General features: G+C 44.9%; 2 protein-coding genes across 13 annotated transcripts in view; one reads left to right on the forward strand and one right to left on the reverse strand.

The window, feature by feature from the left end:
* The window catches only part of uox (urate oxidase), a 71,756-nt gene extending 59,702 nt beyond the window's left edge, over positions 1-12,054 (forward strand). For all 5 annotated transcript variants that reach the window (XM_068036630.1, XM_068036631.1, XM_068036626.1 and 2 more), the window contains 3 exons: positions 1,821-1,944; positions 11,115-11,198; positions 11,730-12,054. In XM_068036630.1, coding sequence (XP_067892731.1) covers positions 1,821-1,944; positions 11,115-11,198; positions 11,730-11,804 — 283 coding nt within the window. In that variant the 3' untranslated portion in view covers positions 11,805-12,054. The remainder of the gene's footprint in view (positions 1-1,820; positions 1,945-11,114; positions 11,199-11,729) is intronic.
* Positions 12,055-12,219: 165 nt separating this feature from the next.
* Positions 12,220-25,966, reverse strand: part of samd13 (sterile alpha motif domain containing 13) — a 117,453-nt gene continuing 103,706 nt past the window's right edge. For 7 of the 8 annotated variants that reach the window (XM_068036618.1, XM_068036617.1, XM_068036620.1 and 4 more), the window contains 3 exons: positions 22,552-22,639; positions 19,575-19,686; positions 12,220-17,695 (listed from right to left, as the gene is read on the reverse strand). In XM_068036618.1, coding sequence (XP_067892719.1) covers positions 17,552-17,695; positions 19,575-19,686; positions 22,552-22,639 — 344 coding nt within the window. In that variant the 3' untranslated portion in view covers positions 12,220-17,551. The remainder of the gene's footprint in view (positions 17,696-19,574; positions 19,687-22,551; positions 22,640-25,966) is intronic. The other variant, XM_068036619.1, reaches the window with a different exon arrangement.

Genomic DNA, 25,966 nt, shown 5'->3' on the forward strand with positions numbered 1-25,966 from the left:
AAAGGAACATTGGCAGCATGGATAGGAAGTCGGCTGAGTGACAGGAAACAGAGAGCAGTGGTGGTTTTTTGGACTGGAGGAAGGTATATAGTGGGGTTCCCCAGGGGTATTAAGACCACTGCTTTTCTTGATCCATATTAATAACCTTGACTTGGATGTGCAGAGCTCAATTTCAAAATTTTCAGATGACACAAAACGTGGAAGTATTGTGAACTATGGGGAGGATAGTGATAGACTTCAAGAAGACAAAGACAGGCTGGTGGAAGAGGCAGAGAAACCATTTGGAGAACTACGGGGAAAAGGTGGCAGAGTATCACTAGCTGAGTAGCTCTTACAGAGAGCCAGCACAGATGTGATGGACTGAATAGCCACCTTTTGTGCTTTAACAGTTCCATGATTCTGTGATAGAATTTTTGTTAGTTTAAGGATAACCATCTTTATTTTTCTCCACTCCCCCTGATGTCTCAAATTGCCTGCCAGTTTTCAACAAGAGTGGGGATCGGTGTTAAGAGCTGGGATTGTTCCCCTTAGAACAGCAAAAGTCAAAGGGAGATTTATCAGAATGGCTATCGGGGATGAAGGATTTCAGTTCTGTGGAGGGAATAAAGAAGATGCGATTGCTCTCCTTAAGAGCGGTGAGGTTAAGGGAAGCTTTAATAGAGATGTTCGGATTATGAGGGACTTTGATAGCGAAAATAAGACGACATTTTCCAGTGGCAGAAGGTTCAGCAACAAGAGGACACAGATTTAAGAAAACGGTGAAAGTGCTAGAGGAGAGATGAGGGGAATCATTTCTTTAACGTAGTGAGTTCTGATCTGGAACGCGCTGCCTGAAGGGGCAGTGGAAGCAGATTCAATAGTAACTTTCAAAAGGGAATTGGATAAATACTTGAAAGGGAAAATGTGCAGTGTTAAGGGAAAGGGCAGGGCAGTGGGATTAATTGGATAGCTCCGTCACGATGGACCAAATGGTCACCTTCAGTGCTGTATCATTCTATAATTCAATGAAAGGACACTACTGAGTGTGTAGGTGTCTCACTGAGGGCAGAACCAGGCTCTGCTGTGACTGATATTCCTCATGTCCTCAGGCCTAGAGTTTCTTGGTCTTGCCTTGTTTCATTTTCTGGTGAAGAAAGTTGCACGTATTGCCTGATTTGGCACCAATCTCCTCAATTCTTCATGCTATTTGTGAGATCCGTCTGCCAAGATCCTCTGCCACTAACTGACATAGCTCCGTTCCTTTCTCGTGCAAAAGACTGGCTCGTACAACTCTCCTGCCTTGACCGCCCAAAAAGCTTAGCCGCCGGGCAGCCCCAAAGTCACTTGATACCAGTCCAGCTGAGATCTCTGGAGTTTAATACCCATCTTATTTGATGTATGTTTTACTAATCATCCTGAGACATGAACAATATTTAAATAAAGTGCTCTCAGTCTTAGCGCAGCTGAGATTTTTCAGCCCACTCCTCTACTCTAAAGCTGTGGCAGTGAGGCACTACACAGTAGACAGTTGCACACTCACTGCCACCACTGGCACTATGTCTGTGCTCGTTTTACACCAATATCAATGTCAATGCTGCAGCATCAGCAAATGGGCATCGCAGGAAATTTGGATGCCAAGCTCCCGTCACCGTGATTGGTGTAAATGTGATGGCGGAAATTCCAGGCCTCTCTGTTAGGGGGGGCATACACATGAGGAATGGGATTTCTAGCAGCAGTGCAGCTGTACAGTACTGGGAACTGACACTTTCAGAGGGATGGAGAGGTTGCAGGAGAAAACTGGTGGAAAAGTAGGCCGAACCAAGTTTTATCTTTTTCCCTAGGAATTCCGTGAAGGATTCTATCATTGAATCATTTGCCGGTCCCTATGACTCCGGAATGTACTCCGCCTCCATCCAGAACACTCTCTATGATGCTCAGTGCCTCAGTTTGAGCAAAGTTCCAGAGGTCAGTGCCTATTTTAACTAATTATATCCTATGTTCCCACCTGCACCTTCGTTTCTCCCGCTGTGGGTTCCTGCTCATCCCGTGTTCCCGTGCTCCGTTATTACAGACGTCTCTCCGTCACTAATCTCCCTGCGCTTTGCAGTACCATCTCCCCTCACTTCTTCCCTCTAATAAAAGGACAATGTTTGTGATTATGTCTTCCATGTCTCCTGTAATTGACGCCTTTATCTTATCCCTTGTAAAATACTGTGACATATTCTTCAATGTAAGGGATGCTATATAATGGAAGCTGTAATATTAATCCCATCACTGATGAGCTATATTCTGTCCTGCACTGCGTCCTTCTTCCCTCTCACCTTTAACTGACCTTTGATTGCCTAAGCTTCAAATCTCAATGGTCTTGCCTAGCCTAGCCCCACAACATTCTCCAGCCTTATAATAATAGATGCTGGAAGGGACTACAGCATCATCTAGTTTAGAGTTTATTTTTATTAAATCAATACAATTTAGTACCACTCTAAAAATGCCAAAGGAGCTGAGCGTCTACTGACTGCCACTTTAGTGCAGGGAGGTGCCAATCACTTCCCGTTCTCCTTTTCCAGGGGAGCAGAATGGAATTAATCACCCAGTCTGCAGTCATAGGATTCCCAGTCATTGCATTCAGAAACCAAAAATGAAGGCCCCACATCAGGTCAATCCACTGCCTTGGATGGTTTCGATACCACAAGGAACAAGGACAAGACAGAAAAAAAGAGAAAAATAGGGACAGCAGTGGACCATTCAGCCCCTTGAGCCTGTTCCACTATTCAGTTAGATTATGGCTGATATCTATTTTAGCTTCATTTACTCACTTCGGTTAATACCCTTGCCGAGCAAAAATCTATCAATCTCAGTTTTGAAATTTTCAGTTGAACTCCCCCCACCCCCCCAATCCTCAACAGTTTTTTGGGGGGGAGTTTCTGATTTCCACTACCTTTTGTGGGAAAAACAGCTTCCTGACATAACCAATGAATGACCTGGCTCTAATTTTAAGCAGATGACCTTAATGAAAGGCTTGTAACTTTACAGAACAGTTATCAAGAAAATTGTCTTTCCTCAAATAGTGGTAATTGTTTGGAATAATTCACCCAAACAAGATAATAAAGTCATAAACATTGGAGTCATTTTAAATACAATTAGATTCCATGATGAAAAAGTTAAGATACAAATGATGAGTTTCAATGGGTCAAGTGACCTTTTCTGATGTGATACGTAAATATAGCATTACAGTTCAAAGCCTCTGTACATGTTTCCCTCGGGCCCACATAAACAGGAAATAAAGCCAAATCTCAACACAACCACAGTTCAGAATCTGAATCAAGAGCTGAGTTTCCTGATAGAAGCCCTTTAGAAAAGAAGAAATTCTGAAAAAATGCAGAATTCAAATGAGTAGAGCAGCAACCAAAAATGTATTTTGCACAGAAGATGTGCCCTGAATGGGCTTAGACACCGCACCAATTCTTTTAGACATTATATTGTATTATAAAACATTAACAAGAGAGCAATGGCATTGACAGAAATCATCTCACCTCTATGGTCATCACTGCAGGAGCTCCTCAGGCCAACTTTCTTCAGCTGATTCATCAATGACCTTCCCTCCATCATAGGGTCAGAACTGGGGATATTTGCTGAAGATTACCCAGTGTTCAGCTCTATTCGCAATTCCTCAGATAATGAAATAGTTAACGCAAGGCCTGGATAACCTCCAGGCTTGGGCTGATAAATGGCAAGTTAATATTCATGCCACCAAGTGCCAGGCAATGACCATCTCCAACACGAGATTGCCAAACCACCTCCCCTTGGTATTCAATAGCAATACCATTGCCCAATTTATCACCATGAACATCACCATCACCATTGACTAGAATCTCAACTGGACCAGCCACATAAGCTATGGCTGCTGGAGATCAGAAGCTGGGCTTTCTGTGGAAAGTGGCTCAGTCAGAAGCGGATCTCCTGAAATGTATCAAAAAAAAAGCTGATCAGTTGAATGCACAAAGCCCTCAGACAAAGCAAATGCAAAAACAAGAAATCGACAGTGCTGCGTTTCCCTACATTATAGCAGTGACTACACTCCAAAGTACGGAAAGTCCTCATCAGGGAACTCCTCTTTGCTGACGATGCTGCTTTAACATCTCACACTGAAGAGTGCCTGCAGAGTCTCATCGACAGGTTTGCGGCTGCCTGCAATGAATTTGGCCTAACCATCAGCCTCAAGAAAACGAACATCATGGGGCAGGACGTCAGAAATGCTCCATCCATCAATATTGGCGACCACGCTCTGGAAGTGGTTCAAGAGTTCACCTACCTAGGCTCAACTATCACCAGTAACCTGTCTCTAGATGCAGAAATCAACAAGCGCATGGGTAAGGCTTCCACTGCTATGTCCAGACTGGCCAAGAGAGTGTGGGAAAATGGCGCACTGACACGGAACGCAAAAGTCCGAGTGTATCAGGCCTGTGTCCTCAGTACCTTGCTCTATGGCAGCAAGGCCTGGACAAAGTATGCCAGCCAAGAGCGACGTCTCAATTCATTCCATCTTCGCTGTCTCCGGAGAATACTTGGCATCAGGTGGCAGGACCGTATCTCCAACACAGAAGTCCTCGAGGCGGCCAACATCCCCAGCTTGTACACACTACTGAGTCAGCGGCGCTTGAGATGGCTTGGCCATGTGAGCCACATGGAAGATGGCAGGATCCCCAAAGACACATTGTACAGCGAGCTCGCCACTGGTATCAGACCCACCGGCCGTCCATGTCTCCGCTTTAAAGACGTCTGCAAACGCGACATGAAATCCTGTGACATTGATCACAAGTCGTGGGAGTCAGTTGCCAGCGTTCGCCAGAGCTGGCGGGCAGCCATAAAGACAGGGCTAAAATGTGGCGAGTCGAAGAGACTTAGCAGTTGGCAGGAAAAAAGACAGAGGCGCAAGGGGAGAGCCAACTGTGTAACAGCCCCGACAAACAAATTTCTCTGCAGCACCTGTGGAAGAGCCTGTCACTCTAGAATTGGCCTTTATAGCCACTCCAGGCGCTGCTTCACAAACCACTGACCACCTCCAGGCGCGTATCCCTTGTCTCTCGAGATAAGGAGGCCCAAAAGAAAGAAACACTTCAAAAGTACCTCAACTGTGAACTGCTCTGGGGGGTCCCGAGATCATGAAAGGTGTGTTACAATGCAAATTTTAAGCTGAATGTAATCAGTCTGGAATTTCTCTTTGCATCTTAATGAAAGTATCTGAAGCTACAGATACAAGTACCTTTCAAACCAGCTCCCGATGAGGTCACCTGGTATGTAAACCCATTGCTTGGAGTAATCCATAATCCAGAGCAGAGGCTGCAGCTCAGTGAGTTATCTTAGCCGGGCTAAAACATGCTAGAAAATGCACAGTGAGTAAGGCCAGGGTCAGGCGTGAAACTCTCCAAAAGAATAACCTGTTAATTTTCACTATCTCGACTGACACTCCAAGGGAGAGGAGTAAAACTCTTTATGCCTGAAGCAGGGCCGCTCTTTGAAATCAAAGATTCATACCAGCTATGGTAACTGTTGTTCAGTACTGTACATTGTCAGTACCACTCTGGAGTCATTCAAACCTCTTACCAAACTCCTTCTCGACCTCCCCAGTATATTTCAATACATCCCTAAAAAAGAAAAGAAAAAATTGCATTTATATAGCACCTTTAATGCCCACTGCATGTCTAAAAGCACTTTGCAGCCAAATAAGTACTTTTGAAGTGCAGTGACTGTAGTAATGTAGGAAATATAGCAGCCAGTTTTCACACAGCACAAACAGCAATGTAAATAATCAGCCGATAATTTTCTTCTGTGATGTGTGATTGAGGGATAAATATTGGCCAGGACACCGGGGAGAAATCCCTGCTCTTCTTTGAAATCGAGTCATAACAGCACCATTCGGCCCATCGTGTCCATACCACTTCTCTGTAGTGCAACCCAGTCACTCTCATTCCCCTGTAGCCCTGCAAGTTTGTTTACTTCAAGTGTCGATCCAATTTCCTTTTGAAATCATTGATCGTCTCCGCTTCCACCACCCTTGTAGGCAGCGGGTTCCAGGTCATTACCACTCGCTGTGTAAACATTCCTCCACACATTCCCCTGGTATTTTGTGCCCAAACCCTTCAATCTGTGTCCCCTCGTCCTTGTACCATCAGTTAATGAGAAGTTTTTCCTTGTCTAACTTATCTAAACCTGTCATAATCTTGTACAGCTCCATCAAATCTCTCCTCAATCTTCTCTGTTCCAAGGAGAACAACACCCGCTTCTCCAACCTAACCTTGTAATTAAAATCTCCCATCATTGGACCCATTCTGGTAAATCTCCTCTGCACCATCTCAAGGACCCCCCTCACATCCTTCCTAAAGTGCGGTGACCAGAACTGGATGCAATACTCCAGTTGGGGCCTAACCAGAGCTTTATAAAGGTTCAGCATAACTTCCCTACTTTTGTACTACAGAACCATAAAAACGTTACAGCACAGAAGGAGGTCATTCAGCCCATCGTGTCTGTGCCGGCTGAAAAAAACTAGCCGCACAATCTAATCCCACCTTATAGAAACTCAATGCCTCTATTTATGGAGCCCAAGATCCCTTATTTGTTGCTAACCACTCTCTCAATCTGTCCTTCACCTTCAAAGATCGATGCACATGGAGCCCCAGGTCCCTCTGTCCCTGTACATTCTTTAGAACTGTAGTATGTCTATATTTCCTCTCCCTATCCCTTCTGCCAAAATGCATCAACTAACACTTATCTGTATTAAATTCCATCTTCCACTTGTCTGCCCGTTCTATGTCCCATTGCAGTTGATTGGTATCAACCTCACTGTCTACCACACCTCCAAGTTTGGTATCATTGGTGAATTTTGAAACTTTACTCTGTATTCCAATATCCAAGTAATTTATGTATATCAAAAAAGCAGTGGTCCTACCACTAGACCTTGGGGAACACGACTGTTTACCATCCTCCAGTCTGAAAAACAACCATTTACCATGACTCACTTTTGTCTGTCCTTAAGCCAGTTTTTAATCCAAGCTGGCACTGACCCTCCATTCTATGAGCCTCAATTTTGTTAACCAGCCTTTTAAGTGGTATTTTATCAAACAATTTCTTAAAATCCATATAGACAACATCCACTGCATTCCCTCCATCAACCTTCTCAGTTACAAATCCTTACTGGCTCTCCTTAATTAACTCAAACCTCTCCAAGTGCCAATTTTCCCGATTGTTGTTTCTAAAACTTTACCTACCACAGATGTGAAACTAACCTCCCTGTAGTCACTAGGAATGTTCTTACATCCTTTCTTGAATAAAGGTGTCACATTTGCCACTCTCCAATCCTCTGGTATCACCTCCATATCTAAGGAAGATTGGAAGATTACAGCAAACCCTTCCGCTATCTCCACCCCCCACTTCCTTTGGCAAGCCATCTGGAAAAGGTAACTGATCCACTATAAGCATAGTCAGCCTTTCCAGTACATCCTGCCTATCAATTTTCAGCCCATCCTTTAGCTCTACCATCTCTGCTTCTACAGGTATTTCGTCAGCATCCTCTTCCTTAGTAAACATCGATACAAAGTACTCATTAATTAGTCTAGCCTTGCCCTGTGCCTTTAAGCATATATCACCATTTTGTCCCCAATAGGCAACTTATTCCTCTTTTCTACTTCTATATGCTGGTGCCCATGCCCCTGCCAAATTATTTTAAACCTTCCCCAACCACACTGGTGAACCTTCCCATGATGACATTGGTCCCATGCTTTTGAGGTGCAACACATCCCTTTTGAATAGAAACATAGAAAAATAGGAGTAGGCCATTCGGCCCTTTGAGCCTGCTCCGCCATTCGTTATGATCATGGCTGATCATCCAACTCAGTAACCTGTTCCCGCTTTCCCCCATATCCTTTGATCCCTTTAGCCCCAAGAGCAATATCCAACTCCTTCTGAAAACATACAATGTTTTGGCCTCAACTGATTTCTGTGGTAGTGAATTCCACAGGCTCACTACTCTCTGGGTGAAGAAATTTCTCCTCATCTCAGTCCTGAAAGGTTTACCTCGTATCCTTAGACTATGACCCCTGGTTCTGGACTCGCCCCCCCCACCCCATCCATCGGGAACATCCTTCTTGCATCTACCCTGTCAAGTCCTGTGAGAATTTTACAGGTTTCTATAAGATCCACCATCACTTTTATGAAGTCCAGCGAATAGAATCCTAACCAACTCAATCTCTCCTTGTACGTCAGTCCCGCCATCCCAGGAATCAGTCTGGTAAACCTTCGCTGCACTCCCTCTATAGCAAGAACATCCTTCCTCAGATAAGGAGACCAAAACTGCACACAATATTCCAGGTGTGGCCTCACCAAGGCCCTGTATAATAGCAGCAAGACATCCCTGCTCCTGTACTCGAATCCTCTCGCTATGAAGGCCAACGTACTATTTGCCTTTTTTACTACCTGTTGGACCTGCATGTTTACCTTCAGCAACTGGTGTACGAGAACACCCTTCTCTCAGTTTATAGCCGTTCAGATAATAATCTGCCTTCGTGTTTTTGCTTCCAAAGTGGATAACCTCACATTTATCCACGTTATACTGCATCTGCCATACATTTGCCCACTCACTTAACTTGTCCAAATCACCCTGAAGCCTCTCTGCATCCTCCTCACAACTCACCCTCCCACCCAGTTCTGTGTCATCTGCAAATTTGGAGATATTATATTTAGTTCCCCCATCTAAATCATTAATATATATTATGAATAGCTGGGGTCCTAGTACCGATCCCTGCAGTACCCCACTAGTCACTGCCTGCCAATCGGAAAAAGACCTATCTGCCAACCAATTTTCTATCCATCGCAATACACTACCCCCAATCCCATGCACTTTAATTTTACATGCTAATCTCTGATGTGGGACTTTATCGAAAGCCTTCTGAAAGTCCAAATAAACCACATCCACTGGCTCCCCCTCATCAACTCTACTAGTTACATCCTCAAAGAATTCTAGTAGATTTGTCAAGCATGATTTCCCTTTTGTAAATCCATGTTGACTCTGTCCAATTCTACCACTGTTCTCCAAGTGTTCTGCTATAAAATCTTTGATAATGGACTCTAGAATTTTCCCCACTACTGACATCAGGCTGACTGGTCTATAATTCCCTGCTTTCTTTCTACCTCCCTTTTTAAATAGTGGGATTACATTAGCTACCCTCCAATCTGTCGGAACTGTTCCAGAGTCTATAGAATCTTGGAAGATGACCACCAATGCATCCACTATTTCTAGGGCCACATCCTTAAGTACTCTGGGAAATTGATGGGATTGAAGGAGATAATAGGTGACTCCTGCCCCAGAACTGGTCCCAATTATCTGAAGCCCACCCTCCCGAACCATACCTCAAACCACACATTGATCCTCCCTATCTTCCTATTCCTACTTTCACTAATCTGTGGCATTGGGAGCAATCCAAGGATTATGATGTACTTTTTAAACTTCCTTCCAGCTCCTGAAAATCGGACTGTAGGACTTCATGATTTGCTCTATGTTGTTGGTACCAGGGAGGCAACACACCATGCAGGACTCACGATGAGAGTTACAGAAATGCCTCTGTCTCCCTAACTATGGAATCTCCTATAATGACTGCATTGCTACTCTTTGCTGCTCCCTCCTGTACAGTCCCTTGCCCATTGATGCCATGGTCTGGACTGCAAGGTGTCATCACTCCCAGCAGTCTCCAATGCCGAGTACTGGTTTGAGAGTGGCACACACCCTGAAGATTCCTGGACTGCCTGCCTCTTCCCGATGGCCAACCATTTACTATCCTAAACCCTACTGTCTGTGGGGTAGCCAGCTCCTGGAACATATGATCCGGGAAATCCCCCTCTGAATTTCCCCACTATCAGCATCCTGGGGGATTACCATTGACCAAAAACTGAACTGGAGTAACCATATAAATACCGTGGCTACAAGAGCAGGTCAGAGGCTAGGAATCCTGTGGCAGGTAACTCACCTCCTGACTCCCCAAAGCCTGTCCACCATCTTCAAGGCACAAGTCAGGAGTGTGATGAAATACTCTCCACTTGCCTGGATGGGTGCAGCTCCAACAACACTCAAGAAGCTCGACACCATCCAGGACAAAGCAGCCCGCTTGAATGTCACCCCATCCACAACATTTACTCCCTCCACCACCAACGCACAGTGGCAGCAGTGTGTACCATCTACAAGATGCACTGCAGCAACACACCAAGGCTCCTTAGACCACCTTCCAAACCTGCAACCTCTACCAACTAGAAGGACAAGGGCAGCAAATGCATGGGAACACCACCACCTGCAAGTTCCCCCTCCCAGTCACACACCATCCTGACTTGGAACTATATCGCCGTTCCTTCAGCGTCACTGGGTCAAAATCCTGGAACTCCCTTCCAAACAGCACTGTGGGTGTACCTGCCCCACATGGACTGCAGCGGTTCAAGGTGGTGGCTCACCACCACCTTCTCAAGGGCAATTAGGGATGGGCAATAAATGCTGGCCTAGCCTGCAATGCCCACATCCCATGAATGAATAAAGAAAATAATTCTTATCCTCCCTTGTGCTCCGCAGGGACACCAGCTGCCCCTCAAGCTCCAAAATCCTGATATAGTGACCCTGGACCCTGGGATCTTTTACATCCACCTGAGAGGGTAGATGGGGCCTCAGTTTAATGTCTCATCCAAAAGTTCTCCCTTAGTACTTGATTTTTGTGGTTAGATCCTATGTGGTGGATTTAAACCCATAACCTGAGTAAGAGGCATGAATGCTAACAACTGAGCCACAGCTGACACACAAATATAATAGTTTCTGTTCATGTTATGAATAGATAATCCCAAACTGGAATGTAGCTGGGAAAGTCTCTAAGCAAATGATAAAAATAATTTCTGGCTGCATTTATATTGAAAACCAAATGGGTTTTGAAACAAGGCAGTGTTGACAAAACATGTATTGTACACATGCTCGCAATATCATGATGGTGTTTTTCAAAGTCACAATATAAGGTGTGCAAATTTAAAGTATATCTTTGTGTGTATTGGATCTTGGAGATAGATTCCCAGTCTATAATGTCTACCTTTGTATTCCTGCGTTTTTCTTTAAGATGGAAGAGATTGAAATAGTCATGCCAAATAAGCATTACTTCACAATCGATATGACAAAGTTTGGAATTCATAAAAATGATGAGGTAAGCTAGCCATATGCATACAAGAATATAGTGCTGGGTTAAGTGCAAGTCTGTCAGACTTCAAAGTGTCAAAAATATTAGGAAAAAAGGGAAAGGCACTTATTTTAGGTTAATTCCTTCTGCTTTGAAGCACTCTCCAGTTTGCAAACCACTAACCAACTGTAATTAACCTGTAACTGATCAGGGTATTTCGTTTTTGAAGGTAAATTTTGTGGCCTTAAAAAGACAGCCTAGAAACACTGGTTTGACTTAGCAACAGAATAGTACATCATATGCTATTTGGTATAACAAAGGTGTAAGTCATTATAAAACAGTGCATCATCTGACATAATATGAGCAGCATCAGAGAAGATCTGATAGTAATATGTAAAATGCCATTGCAATATAATATAATGTCTGCTATTTTGCAATGTGCAGCTGGTGCAGGCAGGGAAATTTGACTTTAGTTGACTGCGATTAAAAAGAATTTCTCCAATGCATGAAACTCTCTGGCATTTTGCATCAATTAATTCCGATGTTCATCTGTTTTAGGTTCTGTTGCCCTTAGATAATCCATCCGGTAAGATTTCGGGCACTGTACGAAAGAGACCTGCATCCAAACTGTAGCAACTGCCTCAAGATGGTCATAGTAACAGGCACAGAAAGATCAAACCCTTGCGCATCACTTTTGATACAATCGCTCGAGGAGGTGTCAAATTTTAAAAAGGGAAAAACGAATCTCAGTGGAAAGATATGAATCAAACTTAAAATTTGGTTACTGAAGGTTAAAGATTGAACCTTCACTAATGTGTTGTATTTCTCTTCATGATTTGTAACGCTATTGCATTTTGGAATAAAGAGATCTATCTGTGCTGCATTCGATGATCTACAATTGATCGCGTGGCTTTTTCACCATGGGACACTGACAGTAAGCTACAATAGGTCTGCTTCATAGGTAGAACAAACAAGACATTGCACCTTTCCCTGTCTGATGAAAACTGTAGGAAATGTGTTTGGGCAAAGAACAGACATCACAAGTGACCAGGCTTTAACCAGCACCATATTATTTTTAAAAAAATCAATGTAACATTTTATCTCTTAAGTAACATGTATAAATACTTTCAATGTACATCTGTAATTTCAGATGACTGGTTACAATACAATAAGTCAATAAAATCTGCATTATTATACACAAAAAAATCATAATTTAACATTTCACACACACAAAATACATGTAAGGATAAGCAGCCAGCATTTTACTGCTCAATAAACTCCACATGTCTCAGGTGCTGTGTTCAAACTCTTTCAATATGCACAGCAATGGGAAGAAGTGTCACCATCATTTGATTCAAGTTTTTAAAAAAACATACAGATTCAAAAAACACTTACATACAGATTAGCTGCAAGCAGAAGCTACAACACTTACTCAGAATGACAGACAGCTATTGGGTTTCACAGCATTCTGTGCATCTCTTTGATCAATGCAAGCTTTTTTTTAAAAAAACCTTTTCTCCCATTGCAAGTTCCAAAAAATGTCAATATCAACTTGGGATTGTCTATTCATGGCTACACGTGAGCACCCTGGGCTGTCTCCAGATTTCCCTCAATCTTTCTGGAAAAACATGTCCTTTTTGAAGGAACTCTCCGCTCAGCCCCTGTGGGGATGTTGGGGCAGGGGAGCTGGTATAAGGATCACTACTGCCAACCTGCATCCTTACTAACTTTGTGTTATAGTACTGCAGTATGTCTATATGGTGCAGTGTTAGGTTGTCCATACTTTTCCTTTATCTGGTCCATGTTCTGCATACGTCCAAATATCATGAGTTAACAAGAATGAAAATGTAGTGGTCAGCTGAAGAAAGCAAACGGACAAAATAAATGTTCTGTACCAATTTTACTCATCTAGATCAAGGAGTGTAAAACATATTTATCAGGGAGTTGAAGGCTATGAGGAGCTGGCATGAAAGAGGAGTTGAAGTCTGGGGCAGATCAGCCATGATCTTATGGCAGGGCAGGCTTGAGGGGCCGAATGGCCTACTCCTGCTCCTATTTCTTATGTTCTTATAAATATTGAGTATAAGGCAGTGCCCACCACTCTCATGTCTCCCACAGACTAGAAAGAAACATGTAGTTAATGCAATGTTGAATAAGCATGTGGAAAATAAGGATGTTTTGGTACATTTCAGTTTATAAAACAGCTAGAATTAATATGGATGCCACATATCCTTACCAGAACAACCACAGATGCTGCGTCCATGCAAAAGCAGCTAACATCTTTGTGAAGTCAACAGTTGTTTTGGTGAAATGTTAATTTATACTATTGGCAATGAAATAGGAGGATTATCATCTCTTTGAATACAGTAAATAGGCAAGACTCCATCTAGGGTAAAGTGTGGGAGGCACCAATACTGAGGCAATAACTTTTTAAGAAGGGGCAGGTTCCACTAAACTTGCAGTTTACTTCAAATTAACATGAAAAGAAGTCCTAAGGCATAAATTACAGCCATGGCTGCTGGGCTTTATTTCTGGTCAGGACATTCAAAGTCTTCAGGCAAAATAGTTTCAATTACTAATCAAGATATACCGTTTACTGGAAAACATGTGAGGTGCCCCACCACACACACATCCATCCCCACAAAAGGCACAAAACAGTATCATTATTTGAAAGCCTACTCAGGAAGCTAATTTTCAAAGAGGTTCTGTTGCTCATCAAAAGGGAATAATCATCCCCCACCCCACCCCCGTGGACTGATTCTAATTGTGAGGGTGTCTACATTAAAATAAAGCCTATCATGCGGCTTGAGTACCTTGCAGCCACTTTTTGTTTTTGTGTATTACTTAATCCATAAAGATCGGATGCCCACCAAAGCTACTAAGTATCATCACCTCATTCTATGACAATATGAAAGGCACAATTCAACATGGTGGCTCATCAGAGCCCTTTCCTATCCTGAGTGGCGTGAAACAGGGCTGTGCTCTCGCACTCACACTTTTTGGGATTTTCTTCTCCCTGCTGCTTTCACATGCGTTCAAGTCCTCGGAATAAGGAATTTTCCTCCACACAAGATCAGGGGGCAGGTTGTTCAACCTTGCCCGTCTAAGAGCGAAGTCCAAAGTACGGAAAGTCCTCATCAGGGAACTCCTCTTTGCTGATGATGCTGCTTTAACATCTCACACTGAAGAGTGCCTGCAGAGTCTCATCGACAGGTTTGCGGCTGCCTGCAATGAATTTGGCTTAACCATCAGCCTCAAGAAAACGAACATCATGGGACACGACGTCAGAAATGCTCCATCCATCAATATTGGCGACCACGCGCTGGAAGTGGTTCAAGAGTTCACCTAACTATCACCAGTAACCTGTCTCTAGATGCAGAAATCAACAAGCGCATGGGAAAGGCTTCCACTGCTATGTCCAGACTGGCCAAGAGAGTGTGGGAAAATGGCACACTGACACGGAACACAAAAGTCCGAGTGTATCAGGCCTGCGTCCTCAGTAGCTTGCTCTATGGCAGCAAGGCCTGGACAACGTATGTCAGCCAAGAGCGACGTCTCAATTCATTCCATCTTTGCTGCCTCCGGAGAATACTTGGCATCAGGTGGCAGGACCATATCTCCAACACAGAAGTCCTCGAGGCAGCCAACATCCCCAGCTTATACACACTACTGAGTAAGCGGCGCTTGAGATGGCTTGACTATGTGAGCCGCATGGAAGATGGCAGGATCCCCAAAGACACATTGTACAGCGAGCTCGCCACTGGTATCAGACCCACCGGCCGTCCATGTCTCCGCTTTAAAGACGTCTGCAAATGCGACATGAAATCCTGTGACGTTGATCACAAGTCGTGGGAGTCAGTTGCCAGCGTTCGCCAGAGCTGGCGGGCAGCCATTAAGGCGGTGCTAAAGTGTGGCGAGACGAAGAGACTTAGCAGTTGGCAGGAAAAAAGACAGAGGCGCTAGGGGAGAGCCAACTGTGTAACAGCCCCGACAAACAAATTTTTCTGCAGCACCTGTGGAAGAGCCTGTCACTCTAGAATTGGCCTTTATAGCCACTCCAGGCGCTGCTCCACACACCACTGACCACCTCCAGGCACTTACCCATTGTCTCTCGAGATAAGGAGGCCAAAGAAGAAGAATCCATAAATAAATCTAACCAATTGGCATGAGCCTCTTGTAGGTTTGATAGCATGTTGTTTTATGCCGGTCAGAAGGGCTGGGAGAATGTGGCGGACACCCCACATTTTGCAGCGAATGTATCATGATCATGGGGTTTATTGTCAAAGCTGGGTGTGTGGTCCCACGCACTGTCTCGTCTCACAGCAACACAAGTTTCACTTGCGAAGCGATTCCAGCTGCATATGCAAATTGCCCTTTGGTCTGTGAATATAGCAGGGTTGGGGGAAATCCCTGAACTGTAACATCCTGTTTTCTTAATATATCTTGTCACGTGATGAGTTTCCAATTCTGGCTAGTTGTCAGAGAGAGGGGTATTTAGTGGAGCCAAGTTGCTTTCCTGGAGGGAGCACAGAATAAACCAGCTATTACTTTTGGTCAGTTAGGTCAGTTAGCTAGACAGCTAGAATGTGATGCAGAAAGACACCAACAGCTGGGGTTCAATCCCCATACCGGCTGTGGTAGTTCATGGAAGTCTGCCTCCTTGCCTTGCCCCATGCTTGAGGAATGGTGACCCTCAAGCTATACATCACCAGCTGTCTCTCTCTCTCAGAGATGCCTATGGTCATTTGGGACTATGGCGAGAGCAACCTTTGTTTGCCTTACATCTGCTGTGTGTTGGTAGAAGCCATGGTGCCTGCTATCTACCACATTCCCCCATTCCACCACCCAGTCCTCCCCATCGACACCCCATCGCCTTCGGAAAAATCTGTTGGCGGAAAATCAAAGGGACATGATAAAGTACAAAGTACTTTGATCTTTCCATTCAAAATCTGCAACCTTGTATGATGAGTGAAAGTGAATAGAAACTCCTGGTCAGTGTAGATCACTGCTAACAGAAAGTAGATGTATTCAAAGGGATTGCTATCACGTTAGCATTTGTGCAAATACATACCAACAAAAGGAAACTACACTGAGAATGGCGACATTCTCAACACTTACATTCTGTAAGAATTATCAAAGCATCATCACTTTTCTCAATCTGGGGATACGAGACAGGCAATGCTTTTTCATTGTGCCATTTAATTTGGTTTCTTGTGTTGGGATGTGAAATAAAACCATGCACCTGTGATGCTTATTGTCTATCCTGTACACATGATCAGTTTAGCCTCAAGTCCTTGACTGGGATTGAACTCACAACGATCTGGCCCAGACGTGAGTACTGGTGGCTGTGCCAAGCTCATTCTATGGACAGCTCCGACCCAAATTATATAGAACTTACTTCGCATACGATGTGACCCAATGCTTTGGAGCTGCAAGTGGGCTGTGAATGGGGTAACTTATTTATTTTCTTTTTCTTTCTCTGTCAAACCACCTCCATTGCCCACCCACAAAACCTACCTGAGTGGATGTTTCAGTCTCTCTTGTGCAGTGCACATTTTGCAGGGACATATCTTCCAATTGATATGAAATAATGGAGGAAAGCAGGCAGTGAGTGCCTTACGCGGTATGTGAGTTTGACTACATCTGGGAGGCTCATGTGCTGGGAGCTCATCATTGGGTGAGGAACAGCTATTTAAAGTGGCCGACTAGGATCCAAAAATCTTAAACACTCTGGAAATGATGATCCCACCCCCTTTAGTTAAAAAGATGCACAGAAGCAGGTGGTCCCTTCACTGCACGACCAAAGCCACATTCCGACACACGCCTTTCGACAGTAACACTGACAACAGAAGCATCAGCCAGCTCAGCACAAAACAGCAACGGCAGGAAAACTTTTCCAACGATTCATTTGCACCAAGTTAACGGTTACAGTATAATATAAAACGGCGTATTTTACAATACAGCGTCTCTCGGAAAAGCACCCAGGGCAAAATCCACAGTTAAGCAATTCGTTATTGCTGGAGTTACATCATCATACAGTCACAGGTTTAGACGATCTGAATGATTATCAGATCACTGACACGTACCGAAAGTAAACACATACAGTTAATCGGTAAAAGAAAAACACGACTGCTCACAAAAATTGAGTAGAGGTTCCAAGTCACTGTAAAGGGCCACTTTACCTCAAGGAGGCTCAGGCTCCCTTCGAGTTTCGAAAAGCACCCAAACAAGTTTCTACAACACAAAATTTCTGCAACCCACACAACTGAACAGACAATATCCCACATGCAATCGTCAGGAGGGGGGAGTGGAGACAGGGGAATACAGTGGGCTGATTTCCACACACCGGCCCTTAGAGAGTTCACAGGCCTCCTTTATCACTACGAGGAGCTGCTTTTTAAATGGCGCATCTGCAGTGCTTTCACGTGATATTCGTAAATCTTGAGCGCTGGGCCCAGCTTGATTGACAGTCCCGTCAGAACATCACTCCTTTTCATCAGAAGCAATGACTTACCATCTATTTCCTGCAGCAGAGCCAATAACAAATAACCCCAAAGATAATCAGTTCTGACAGCTGTTATTTGCAGAAAAGCACACAGAAAAACAACTTACATTTATAACATGACATAGTATTTACAGCACAGAAACTGGCCATTCGGCCCAACTGGTCTTTGCCAGAGTTTATGCTCCACACAAGCCTCCTCTCGAGCAACATATCTTTTTCTTTTCTCCCTCATGTGCTTCTTTAGCTTCCCCATCAAATGCATTGATAGAAAGAAGGATACGGTGCAGAGTCTAAATGTAAACACGGAGTGCGAAAGTAGGGAAGTGGAGGCCCATGCAGGATGAAGTCTGAGTCAAACGAATGTTGACGTTAACTGCGTCCCAAAAGTAGTCAATTGTTGGTTTTATTTCTCCTGTGAACACGCCCTCGTCTCTCACATACCTTCATTTGCTGTGAGTATCTTTCAGACTCCCTTCCCACTTCCCTAACATTTCGACTCTCTCCTTTCCTCACCCAATTTTTCTGCCTATTGTCCTTTCCCCCTTTCATTAGTCAGTGTTCTTCCTTATTCATTCGGTTTTATTTTAACATTTTCTTTCTTTTGCTCATGACTTTGCTGCACGTACCAGCTCTCCCTCTCGCCCACCCCTTGCCTCCCCCAGTCTGTTAGGATTTTGGGTCTCTGAATCCTTGCTGCTGACACTTGGTGCCAACTACTGCACAGAGAGAAGGGCTTTCACATTACCCTGTAAAACTGCTAATAAATTGGCTGCACTTCTGCATAAAGCACTATTCTACCCCAAAACAAACTGCCCTGTTAACTTTACTGTGCTGAAACCCCACTTGAACACACAACAGATCCATTTGCAGCTGTATAAAATGTTAAAAAAAAAAGACAGCACACAAGATTATTTTTTATGACCAGAACAGTTTAACCTAATTAGAACCTTTAACATTGCAAACTATCCCAAGGTGCTTGACAGGAGCATTATCAAACAAAATTCGACACCAAGCCATATAAGGAGATATTAGGGCAGATGACAGGTCAAAGGGAGACGTTTGAAGAGCGTCTTAAAGGCCGAGAAAGATAGAGAGAGACGGAGGGGTTTAGGGAGGGAATTCAAGAGCTTGGGGCCTAGGCAGCTGAAGGCACAGTCGCCAATGGCGGGGATGATGAAAATCAGGGATGCATGGGAGGGTTGAGATGGTTACAGAGATAGGGAGGGGCGAGGAAATGGAGGGATTAAAAAAACAAGGATGAGAATTTTAAAACTGAGGCCTCATTGGAGTGGGAACCCATGTTGGTCCATTAGCACAGGGGTGATGGGAGAACGGGATTTGGATGCAAGCTAGGATACAGGCAGCAGTTTTGGTTGAGCCCACGTTTACAGAGGGTGCAAGGTGGAAGACCAGCCAGGAGAGCACGGCAATAGTCAAGTCTAGAGGTAGATATATGAGGCAGAGGGAGAGGGGGCAATGCTACAGAGGTAGAAAGAATCAGACACTTTGCTGCTGTTCTGCAATTACCAATATTGTTCAATATCTGATTCAATTCTTTTGGTACATTCAAGCTATTTCAATAAATGGATCCAATAACAGGAACGCAATTAACTGCTGACATGTACCTCTCTGTATCAACTGCACCTCTGCTGTGTAAAACAAGACTAAGCTGTAGGAACCTAGAGTCCAGAACTATTCTGCCTTTGGGATAAGGTTTCAACTGTCAGTAGAAAATTGGACAGCCAGTGTGCTTGGAGACGGGATTCCTGTGGAACCTTCTGGACATTGGATGGACTGCTGAACGCAAAGTTAAAACTGCTTTAAAACAGTTGGGGGAACACGAGTTGAAGAATTAACCCACTGCGGTTTACAAAAACTAGCTAACATATTCAACTTACCTGTTCCTGAAAAGCTGCAGCCTGGTCTTCAAAGCCAGCTTTCTTGAAATAATTGAAAACATCTAAAATCGTCCACTCGGCAGGATCAAGCAGCTTCCCGTTTTCTGTTGGGCTACAGAGATAGGAGTATCAAACTAAATATACTGCTGACAGACTGTAGCAGGTTATAAAACTAACATTAAAGTGCATTAGAATTGGAATATGATCGAGAACTAGGGCAAATGATTATTATCACTCAGGTCAGTGTCTCCACTGACGGGAGGGTCAGTAACCAGAGGACATAGATTTAAGATCATTGGCAACAGAATCTGGGGGGGAGATGAAGTGGATTTTTCTCTTTTTTTAAAAAAAATAGTGAGTAGTCATGACCTGTAACGCACTGTCTGAAAGGATGGTGAAAGCAGATGCAATAGTAACTTTCAAAGGGCATTGGGTAAATACTTGAAAAGGGAAATGTTTCAGGGTTGTGTGGAAGAGCAGAGAGGGAGACTAACTGGATGGCTCTAATAAACAGCCAGCGCAGGCACAATGGCCTCCTTCTGTGCTGTACGATTCTATGATTCTAAGATAACAGCAATTTTACTGCCTCTGGGAATTCTTACACAAAACTACAGTTCTCAGGCATGTGCGAAGGTAACATTCTGCAGAATTCACTGCAGAAAGAAATTCCATGCCAAATGGTTTGTCCCATCAGTAAGAAGAGTTCTGCTCGCTAACCAGACACCCTAATGATGCAGTCATGCATTTGCGACAAGGAGTGAGAGCAGGAGTAGGCCATTCGGCCCCTCCAGACTGCTCCACTATTCAGTAAGATCATGGCTGATTTTCGACCTCAATATCATTTTCCTGCCCTATCCCTCGATTCCCTGAGAGTCAAAAGAATCTATGACTGAGCATCCACAGCTCTCTCTGTGGTAGGGAATTCCCTCTTAGTGAAGAAATTTCTCCTCATCTCAGTCCTAAACGATTGACGACTTATCCTGACCCCCAGTTCTTGACTCATTAGCCAGTGGAAGCAACCTCTCGGTATCTGCCCTGTCAAGCCCTCTCAGAATCTTGCAGGTTTCAATGAGATCACCTCTCATTCTTCTAAACTCCAGAGAGTATAGGCCCATTCTACTCAAGCTATGGCTGTGGATTAGAAATCCACAGGTCACGACTTCAAGTTCCACTACGGTATGTTCTTTAATTTGCGGTCTGGCATCAGGAAAAGCAATAAACGGCCATAAAAACCAACTGGGTCACTTATACCCCTTTAGAACCTGCCATTCTGACCCAGTACGGCCCAGCATGACTCCAGCCCAATGTAGCTTACTGTGAAATGTGACATTTGATTTTACCAGAGGTCACATGAAGAAATAAAAACTTAAGCAGAAAGTTATGATGATCTGGAATGTGCTGCCTGAAAGGGCAGTGGAAGCAGATTCAACAGCAACTTTCAAAAGAGAACTGGATAAATACTTGAAGGGGAAACATTTGCAGGGCTATGGTGGAAAGAGCCGGAGGAGTGGGACTAATTAGATAGCTCTTTCATAGAGCCAGCACAGAATAGCCTCCTTCTAATGCTGTAGCATTCTATGATTCTACTCTGCTTTTTGACTGTTGATCTGCTTCGAAGTGACAAGCGTGGGTAATGTTAGATTAATTATTGTATGCGTGGGTTCCTTCATTTGTTGAGGGAATCTCCACATTCAAGTACCCTTACACCCTGAAAAGGTTCACTAAACAATTTGTCTATTTCTCTCATTACATACCAAGTTCTTGGAACTTCTCAAAGTATTCCAGAAGATAAGGTCTTTTTTTTTTTAAGTGCAGTGACTGTTACATAGGCAAATGAAACAGCCATCACACTCCGGAACCATTCCATTAAGAGCAGTAAGAAAAATGATTGGCTAATCGGATTCATTTTCCTCAGAGGCATTGTCTGAGGGAGGAATTTGGCAAGCACGCAAGTATATCCTTCTGTTTTTTTTATCAAATAGTGGCACGAAATTTTTAAACCAGGTCAACAAAGGACAGCACCACCAACAATCCAGTTCTCCCTCAGTACTTCAATGCAGCACCAGTTTAACATGTGCTCAAGTCCTAATGTCAGACTCAAGTCCATAACCTAAACACCAGGTGGTGGGGGGAGGAATGGTGCTGATGTGAGAATGTCGCCAACGACGTCAAGTTCAGGCCAAATGCAGCCCTCCGAGGACCCCTCCCTCTTTCAAATGGCAGCTCTCCACCTCCTCCACGAATTCTCCAGGTAAGACAAAAATTATATTTACAGAATCTGTAGGTGCCCTCATGTTATAAGTGGTCTGTTAACCCACTGTGCCACCCTGACCATTTCATTTTCACTTCTGAAAAAGATGCTTATGTACACCTACAGTCACGTCAGCGAAAGGGAGGATTCATCGCAACCTTCAAACAACTCGGCATTATATTCCAGTGCTCAGTGTCACTTAACGAGCAGGTAAAGTTAAAGGGGAAACAGGACGACTGGCCATGTTGACTTGCTCAATGGGAAAATGCACTGCGCTGTCAGCCAACTGATCTCAGCTAGGATAACAACTGGCCTCAGTGCCTTTGAAATAGGAAAGGGTAGGAGGAGAGGAATTCAGACACTTCCTGGGAGATGCTGAGGTATTTTGGCACCCATGAAGTACATCCAGCAGGAGTCAGTACCTTCAGCTGAGGGGAGAAAACTTGACAGGAAAAAAATATTAAGTTACTTGCAACTGCTAAACCCACGCACCCGATACTACTGCACAATGTGGGCAGTGTGAAAACAAACCACTTCTGGATCAGTAATACAGCTGCATTCAGTGTATTTTATGCAGCAGAGTCATGTTTCAAGAAATGAAACAAACCTATACTACCAAATCCCAGAGGTCAGGTATTGCTCAAGGGACAGCACACAGTTATGAAATAAAACAGCTATTTACAGGAGTTGCCCTTTTACATGAAAGGAGCAAAAATGCACACGTACCTTTTAGTCGAGCCACTTTCGATACTCTCCATCTCGACAGGGGATGCAGAGGGTGTGGGGAGGCAAGAGGCACCTCGTAGTTCAGGAACTAGGGAAGGGGAAACAAGTTCCATCATTTGGATTTGTGTTAGGATGTTTAAGAATTATTTCCTCTTGGCTGATATTTCTTGAGAGGTTAAAATCAGCAACCAAAGGTGTTCAGTACGGAAAGGTAAATCATTGCTCCAGTTAATATTTAAAAAAAAACAATAAATTAGATGTGCAAGAACAGTTGTAGAGAGGAGAAGCAATTACATTTCTGCCCAAAAATTAATATTCCCTTTCTCCGGAAGCTGCAATAAATTTATAGCAGAGTATCAATCAAGACTGATGCTTTCATGGCTGCTTCCTTCGATCCCTGATGAAACTGAGAGGGTCGTTAAATCCATTTACGGGATAAACATTGTTCATTATCGCTCCTCCCCCATCCCTAGGGCTGGACCCTTGCCTCTCAAAAAGCAAACTAAAATGCTGTTCAGAATTTGGAACTGCTTGTTCTTATTTTTTTTTTAAATTGAATGGCGTTTTTGCAGTGAAATTTCCATTAAACAATATTGCTTTCCCACCTAAATTGCACATTCCAACTGACTTATGCTGTTTTCATCAAACCAACTGGGTAATCAATGTAGCCTAGCTGTAGAGCTAACTGCTGTAATGTATTGTAAAGATCAAATACAATCAACTTCCAAAAGCAATTAATACACTTGTGTAAATTAGCATGCATAATGAGATCCAAATAGAGCTAATGAGCTCCAATTTCCCCTTAAATTAACAGCAATCTGCACAATCACAAAACAATTTTCTCCCTTCCTCCATTTACCCAATTGTCTCACCCCCTCCACTCCTGAAAGTATCAATGTCTTGGTGGGAGCCAAATGTAGACTCCAGTACCTCACCCAAGCAATGATTGACAAAGAGTTAGCATTTACTCCAATAACGAGGGCATCACTACAAAGTCCAAACCTGTCATCACGTGAACATTACCACCAGGAGTTGGTCTAGAACAATGGAGGGGGATCCTTGGCCAATTTGCCCTTCCTTGACCCACAGGCAGAGACCAGGGACAGGACTTTCCTTCTGGGGTCAGGAAACAGACATTGGGAGAGTTTCCGGGTCCCAAAAGCACCCCCTGGGGGGAGAGATACGGTCACCGGCCCTGCTTTTGAGTGGCTAGGGAAAAAGTCTGGCGGCCAATTAGCAGCCGCAGGGGCGGGACTGAAAGAGAGCAGGCCCAATTTAAATCCACAATGGCAGCCATTACTGTGATTGCCATTTTATTCAGTGAATTGCTTGCTGTACTACTGATGGAGAAGGAGAGGCAGAGACCTGCAATCCCAGGGCTGGAGGCCCTCCTTGAGACAGTGAGGGAGAGGAGAGAGGTCCTCTTCCCGGAGGGTGGTAGGAAGAAGCTACTGTCCCAGACCAAGGCAGCCTGGACAGAGGTTCAATGAACCTAATTCACTCTGGCAAGATCCTCAGGACAGGCCTTTGAGTGTTTATCCTCCAGCAGACACTCTAGCTGAGGAGCCTGAGGGCACAAGCTGCCCCTGAACATGGCAGGAGTGTGTGCCCAGGGTACTCACTGATCCCCTCAGCAAGACTCAAAAGCCATAGTGCTGCATTGGACACAGAGGGCAGCAGTTCCTGATCTCTCTTTTTTGCCCTTGCAGGAGGAACATAATGCCAACAAGGGCGCTCGGACGGGAGAAGGGTTCCCTACCGACACCTCATCACCAGCATGGAGCTTGGAGCCATGGAGACTGCCAGGGTCACTGACCACCAGCGTATTGGCAGAGGCGAGATGGGCATCCATAAAACCATAGGAAAATTACAGCACAGAAAGAGGCCATTCGGCCCGTCGTGTCCATGCTGGCTGAAAAAACTAGCCACTCAATCTAATTCCACCTTCCAGCACCTGATCCATAGCCTTGCAGGTTACTGAACTAAGGTGCATGTCCAGGTACCACTCCTGGCAGTGAATTCCAGACACCCACCACCCTCTGGGTGAAAACTTTTTCCTCATGTCTCCTCTAATCCTTCTACCAATCACCTTAAATCTGTGCCCCCTGGTAATTGACCCCTGCGCTAGGGGGAAACAGGTCCTCCCGGTCTACTCTATCTAGGCCCCTCATACAATCCCTGGCAGGGAGGACGAATACACCCTGGATGAATACACTAAGGGGGTGCAGTGTATTCCACTGTGTCTGACAGAATACCAAAGACCCAGCTGCATTGGGAAGCCTCAGTGCTACAAAAGCTTCTGCTCTCCAAGACTACTTCTCATGACCTCTTCTCGTGTCTCCCACAGGTCCTGACGTCCAGAAGCAATGACCGACTCCTGCAGCGTCACTGGGCCAAGAGCGACCGGAGCTGATTCCAGAACAAGCACCGTCACACCGTACAAGTGCACCCTCCACAAGCACAGATACATACAGTCACCACTGTAGGTCCTCCCACACAGATAGGGTGGCACTGGGTGACGAGCAGGTCACTCGTATACAGGACGAGCTGGCAGAGGCAGCTCTGGGCAGTCCTCCTCGGAAGATGTCGGACAGACACAGCCCTGCTTAGTCGGGCACAGATGCAGGATCTCGGGTATCACTGGAAAGGAGGCTCTACCTAAACCAGCAGCAGCAGATGTGTTCCCACATGTCGGCGGTCTCTGAGGCAGTGCGGGGTCATGGGCTGAGACTGGTAAAGAGTCCATGGAGCTCATGTGCATCACCATGGCTCAGGGCTTGGAATGCAGGAGCTCCTCCATTGAGAGAGTGGCCAACCTCATGGAGAGTCCTATGCAGCAGCACGCAGAGTGCATGCAGGAACTGAACACTGATGTACACAGAATGCATTCCACACTCTGTGGCATGGACCAGTCAGTGCTGCTGCTGGCGCAGAGATGTTTGGAGGGGGATGCAGTCGAGCCCAAGCTGGTGCTCCCCTCCAACCATCCACAGCACCAGCTGAGGGCTGAGGCAGCCTCCGAGGAGGATGAGGGGTGCCACCCTCACGGGTCGCCATCATCAGTCACCTTACCCCACCACCCGCCCCCCCCACCCCCTCTGACTGAGGGACCATTTGTGCAGCAGGGCCCAGCGATGGAGGCCGCCCCCAACAATGGCGCAGGTGCAGCAGCCTCTGGAGGTGCCCCCACTGCCACCTCCATGAGGAGGGAGACTGCCACGTGCATCGCAGCCGCAGACAGAGACAAGTGAGCAGCTGCCTCCTCCTGCTCCAAGGCCACAAGGAGAGCACTGCATTGGGCAGAGCACTGAGTGGGTCACTGGGGTGTCTTCTTCATGAGCACCATGTAAATATTGAGAAAATGAAGCCAGATGTGTCAGCATCCTTTTATTGCTGGCGGATCAAGTGGTGTAGG

This window comes from Heterodontus francisci, chromosome 8 (genome assembly GCF_036365525.1).
Source record: "Heterodontus francisci isolate sHetFra1 chromosome 8, sHetFra1.hap1, whole genome shotgun sequence".
In the NCBI taxonomy this organism is placed as follows: domain Eukaryota; kingdom Metazoa; phylum Chordata; class Chondrichthyes; order Heterodontiformes; family Heterodontidae; genus Heterodontus; species Heterodontus francisci.